The 6000-nt window shown below is 45.5% G+C and overlaps 1 protein-coding gene across 1 annotated transcript in view; it reads right to left on the reverse strand.

Annotated features, from left to right (window-relative positions):
* The window catches only part of LOC140547108 (solute carrier family 12 member 6-like), a 28972-nt gene that overhangs the window by 3383 nt on the left and 19589 nt on the right, over nt 1–6000 (reverse strand). Inside the window, exons 18-23 of the mRNA XM_072670653.1 lie at nt 4373–4541; nt 3770–3965; nt 3071–3240; nt 2769–2900; nt 1964–2071; nt 221–453 (exon numbers count right to left, since the gene is read on the reverse strand). Of these exons, the coding sequence (XP_072526754.1) occupies nt 221–453; nt 1964–2071; nt 2769–2900; nt 3071–3240; nt 3770–3965; nt 4373–4541 (1008 nt within the window). The remainder of the gene's footprint in view (nt 1–220; nt 454–1963; nt 2072–2768; nt 2901–3070; nt 3241–3769; nt 3966–4372; nt 4542–6000) is intronic.

Consider the following 6000-nt stretch of genomic DNA (forward strand, 5'->3'; position numbering starts at 1 on the left):
GACATACAGGCTCGTTACAATATACCTGGGCCAAAGAATCCCAAAGAAAACAGCAGATTTACTGGTTTAATGGATGTTGACGTAAAATATATTATTTAGGTTATTTTGGAGCATTTCTATTGGTTCATTAATCACAAAGTTCTATATGTGTATATATATATATATATATATATATATATATATATATATATATATATATAAACACGGGGTTGTAACTCACGGCCGGATGCTGAGCATGTCTCTGAAGCCCTCTGGGGTGCTGCAGCCTGATGGTATGTGTGCTTGTGCACGAAGTTCCAGGGCTTTGTCTTTTGTCCAGGTCATGTGGACACGCCGGTGCTCTGAGGCCCCACACATTTTTTCAGCCCCGCCTACCCCATCCGTGTCATCGTCGTCATCTGAACCAATGCTGGTCAAGCGCAACATGGAGTTCCTGTCCTTCACCAGCTGGGCCTGGACAAGGGAGTCCCACACATGGTACATATTAATAGAGACCTCGAAGTGTGCAGACCTATAGATCCCGTCTATCAGTCTCTCTCTCTGGAGGAATTCTAGGGTTGCTGTTGGTTGTTAGTGCCCTCAGCCTGGGAGGTGATAACACCAAACACACAACTAACTAACTAACTACCTAACTACGTACCTACCACACACAGTGTCACTGATGTGAAGCACCAAAAGCTATAGGGATGTCTAGGGATGTCACAATACCAGAAATTTGGTAGTCGGTACCAACACCACTACAATACGAAAGGCCTTGGTTAATAAAGTGTTATTTTCTCCTCTGTGTTATTTGACTATTAAGACCCCTGGAAAATTTGTGAGATGTTTTGATAGTTAGACATCCCTTTATCCACCTAAATTACAAGTATTAATAGGAGACAGTCATTCATTCAGGTCTTTATTTGAGATGTGCAAAATGTTATAACATATAACATATTAACATATAAAACTTTTTTTTGCTTTATTTGTTTAAAAACATCTCACAAATTTTTGATTATGTAGCATGTGCTTGTTTTTGAGCTGTAATGCTATAATTGTGAGTTATTTGTATTGATTAGAATAACTTATAAGCAGTTCTTTAAGATACTACACAGCAGTCCAAATAAAATGAAGAGCTGAATACCTTTTATTACTGATTTGATATTGATGTATTTATTAGTGTGATCTGGGCTTAGGACTTTTATTCTGAAATGTGAGCAAAGAGGCAGAGCAGCCCCTCCCTTCTTTTCTCTGTTATAGACGGCTCATGCTGAGCAGTTCAGCTCTCGTCTCTCTGTTGCTCAAAAACAGCAGAAACAGCAAAACAGGGGGTTTAGATCTGGTCATCTGTGGATTTTGGACACTTGTGAGACTCAAAACAGTCAGTTCAACGTTCAGCCGTGTCTGTGTGTGTGTGTGTGTGTGTGTGTGTGTGTGTGCGCCCTCATTCTTGCGTTCTACAAATAATCGAGTTTCAGTACATTGGGTTCTAAAGGAAACAAGTATAGTCACGTTTTCAGTATTTTGGTATTGACTGGGATTCTTAGGACATCCCTACGACAGCCTGCTGAACGTGAGCGAGTGAGTGAGTGAAGCCTCTAACTCTCCTTCACATCTAAACAGAGGAAAATCTACAACTGCTGGGATGTAACTAATCTACAACTGCTAAAATTCAGAACTTACATCATCAAAGCTCCACCGGACTCGCTTAAGACAGAGCTCACATTAAAAAAGGCAAGTCAAACACAGCAGAACAACAAACACACAAGCAGTTTAAACCACAATGAAACACACTTCACTCAGCTTTCAGCTTTTCCTCCCAGCCAAGCAGCAGCAGCAGCAGCAGCACCTCTTATCAGGCGAGCTCCTGCTTGACGGGGAAGGAAACCTGCAGCCACATCGGCCCTCTGTGGAGAAGGTTGGAGACCCCCTTGCTCTGCAGAGTCACTCTCTGTCCCTCACACATACACACACACACACATACCTCTTTCTCTCGGTCAGATTTGGAGAGACGCATCTGGCGGAGCATCTGCGACCGCTGTTCCATCATCAGGGTTCTTTCGTAGGTATAAGCACTGATATCACTGTTATGCTGAGAAACAGAGAGAGAGAGAGAGAAAGGAATACAGATAACATAGATACTACAGAAATAGATTTGTTCACATTTATTCAATTAAAAAATGTAAGAGCATTTACCAAAAGGCTGGGTATTATATTATTAGGAATCAGTCATATCTATCAAAACATTATGACCACCCCTGGTTTGGACTGAACTCAAGAAGCTGACCGGGTTTGCTGCAGGTATAAATAAGCGTTAAAAATAAGCAAGTTGAATAAGTGTTGTTTATAAATAACCATCCTCATGGGCAGAGGACATGACATGATAATAGGGTACCGGGTGAGAACTGGGCGAGAACAGTTTGACTGGACGACGAATTATTTAATGCTGATCTTTGATTTTAGCTTTTTTTAATCACAAACGTAAGTAAATCTGTCCCACCGCTGAGCCCTCAGAGTTCACTCTGCTTCAGATTAACCGTAAATCATTTTATTAGTCGCCCCGTTAAAAAGGATACATGATGATGGGCGGAGTTTTTCTGCTGGAGCTGAGCGTGATTAAACTGGATGGAGGGGAAAGTATGTGTGTGTTTTGGAAAGGGCAGCAGCCTCAGCCACTGATTACAACACCACTGGAAGCTGATTAAGGCTCTTATTCATGCTTCCACACTAATGAACGAAGAGGTGGGATAAAGGGCTTCCATGTGTTTGCTTTGGAAGTGCAGTCATACCATTTCCACCACTTCTACTTCAGCCTCTATGCGCAGGTGGTAGAGGAAGGTGGCCAGATCCTTCTTCATCTGAATGGAGTTATCTTCCATCTGAGCCACCGTGAAGATACGCATCCCACACTTCCGCCATACCTTACACACACACACACACACACACACACACACACACACACACACACACAAGCAAGCAAATTATGAATGCACTTTTTTTCACGTGTTGTTACAGAGACGCTGATTATGAAGCTCCTGGTGGAATCAAAGACTAAAACTCATGGTTTTGCAGCTCGTTCTCCTTCTCTCACTTTGTGCTGCCGCAGCAGGAAGGGCAGGAGCATCAGCATGCCTCCATCGTGTACAATCCACCACACGTCGATGTAGCCATCTGTGCAGGGCTCGCTGTTGGTGGGAAACAGAGAGATGTTCTTGGGCACCAGCAGAGCCAGGTGGGCCGCTGTGGTCACACGCACTGTGTCTGTGAAATACAGGAGAAGTGTTTGTAGTAATAAGGCAATTATCTCACGTTCGAAGAGCAGTTCATGTGTCAGAAATTGTGTCTTCTAAAGTTCTACTAATCCTTTAAACCATCAACCTTCTGTATCAGCTCTTAAAATCTTAAATCAGCAGCTTCAGGATCATGCTGATGCTCCACTGACTAAAACAGGGGGAGAACGGCGTCTCCGTCATCCCCACTCCGGGCCGGAGCGCTGCTGCTGCTACTGCACTATGGAGGTTTGGTGGTGGAGCTGCAGGAGGAGAACCTCTCTCCAGAACTGCTGTGTAACGCTGCAGAACCCATAGAGTCATATTAGTGTAAAATCCTGTAGTATTACTCTACCGCCTCCGCCCACATGCTGCTACACCTTCAGATCAAGCTTCTGCAGCTCTCACACTGTCCAGAAATGCACGTGTACAGCTGTCCAGGAGCAAAAGTACCAGTTCTTGTATGATGCTGTTGTAGGAGAGTGGTGTAATTCTATGAATCTAATTAAAATCTCACTCACTGATGAAGGTTTTCCAGCTCTGTGGGTCTTCGCTCTGTCTCCAGGCGTGTGGCCACCCCATCACCACCGTGTTGGGCCGCATCCCACCCAGACCGCTGGACTGGATCATGTGGCTGATGCCTTCACGGGGCTTTTGGGCCACAATACACTGCACAAAGCCCTTCACACGCTCCTTCTCCATCAGGTGCTTCAGTGTCTGATAGAGCAACAGATAAGTAGAGGATGTTAGATGATGATCACCACCCCACCTAATCATCCCCAACTCATCCAATCAAAAAGTACTGGATGGAGCTCCGCCACCATCATTCCACAGAACACAGTTCTTCCACTGCTCCACAGCTCCTCAATGCTGGGGGGCTTTATACCTCCCTCTAGTCCACGCCTGGCATTAGGCAGCATGGAGCCAATAGGGTCATGATGTTGATCTGCTCCAGAGAGTCCTATTCTATTGGCAGTACCTCTCTACAGGAACTTGACAAGCTGTGTGTGCATTTGCACACCTGTGTCAGCAATGGGTGCAGCTTAAAGTAGCTGAATGCATTCATTAGAAGAGGTGTCCATAAACATTTGGACACATAGTGTGTATGTAAAAGTGATGCAGACCTGCTCGGCAGCGAGAGACTCTCCATAGCTGTGCAGAAAGTTTCCAGAGATGACGGTGCCCACGATAGTTAAGCCTTTCCCTGCCTTCAGCTGAGAGGCAAACGTCAGCAGGCGTGGAGACTTGACATGAGCATCCTCGTCCAGCTTCAGCAAGACCAGCAGCTGAGGCCTAAACACACACATACACACACACACACACACACACACACAACGAGAGTAAGTGCAAGCCTAAGGGATTACACCACTCTCAAGCTTCTCAAGCCACTATTAGCAACAGAGGATTAAGCCTTGAACAACTGCTCCTCCAGCACACTAGGTGGCGCAGTACAAGTCAGAAGTGCCAGTAAGGAGCAAAAAGCACTCAGGGCACTCCTGAAACTCTCCTGACAACTGTAGTATTCACAGAGGAGGGTGTGGCTAAACTGTGGTAGGCTGAATAGGCGGAGATATGCAGATTAGCGTAGTTTACGTATATGGGCTGTAGGACTCCAGGATTGGGAAAGTGAGTGGTGTGTTTTGCAGAAAATTCAAGATTAGAGATGGAAAATTTAGGCCCAGAAAGAAAAAAATCGGCACAGGATTTTGTTCCAACTGCCTGGAAATTTCCACCCAATACAGACCTTTAATTATCTGCTGTGTTTTGGTAGGATAACTATGAAAAATTTAAAGTTTACAAAAATCCAAGTACAGTTTCCAGCAGTTTCTGATTTAATATAAAGTTTTTAACAACACAGACCAATTCCACTCCCAGTACAGATGTCTTACCTGACCCTGCACGCTACACTCACCTACCACCTCTGCGCTGGCTTGACCAAACTGCCACGCTGGCACCTTTCTTCTGAACAAGCTCATCTACCTGTGACCCTACTCCCTCACGCTTTGGCCATTTGTGAGCTCCTGCTGATTCACGGCTGTTACTTGTTTCTAAATAACGTAGACTGCGCCCCCTGCTGGAGAAACTTCACACATGTTCAGGTTCAGGTGTTACTCTTAATTGTTAATTTTTATGTATTAATTTATTTAACTTCCAATTTGCCAACCCAATCGTTAGTACTCTCCCACATCGCATGGAATGCTCCCGACTCTGGGAGGGAGGGTGAGGACTGACACATGCCTCCTCCAACACAAGCGCAACCAGCCACAAAGTGGCTCGGAGGAAAGTCTCAGATATCCAGCTCTGAAGAATCAGCTAGCAGACGTCAGACAGAGCAAAGCCAACTGTGCTCTCTCAGGCTCCGGATGCTGATGGTAGGTAGCATGACCCAGGATTTGACCAGCGATCCTCGAATCATAGTAGCGTTTTAACAGGGCGCCTTAGACCACTGGACCAATCAGAGCCCGTATTTTTAATGACTTTGTTTGTCTAACTGTTGTGCCAATTAACCCACCCATTCGTAGCTCCCCCCAGCACTAGCAGAGCTCCCGACACTAGGAGGGAAAGGACCTAACACACGTCTCCTCTGGTACATGTGACCTCAGCCAGACACCGCCTCTTTTTTTACTTGCTGCCGATGCATCACCACCAGGCAGTGGACACGCTCGGTGCAAAACGCCGAGTCCTCAGCTTCGGATGCCTGTGCCGACTAACATCGCTTAAGACTAATGAGGGGACAGAGCACCAGAGAGCA

The sequence above is a fragment of the Salminus brasiliensis genome, chromosome 24 (genome assembly GCF_030463535.1).
Source record: "Salminus brasiliensis chromosome 24, fSalBra1.hap2, whole genome shotgun sequence".
Taxonomy (NCBI): domain Eukaryota; kingdom Metazoa; phylum Chordata; class Actinopteri; order Characiformes; family Bryconidae; genus Salminus; species Salminus brasiliensis.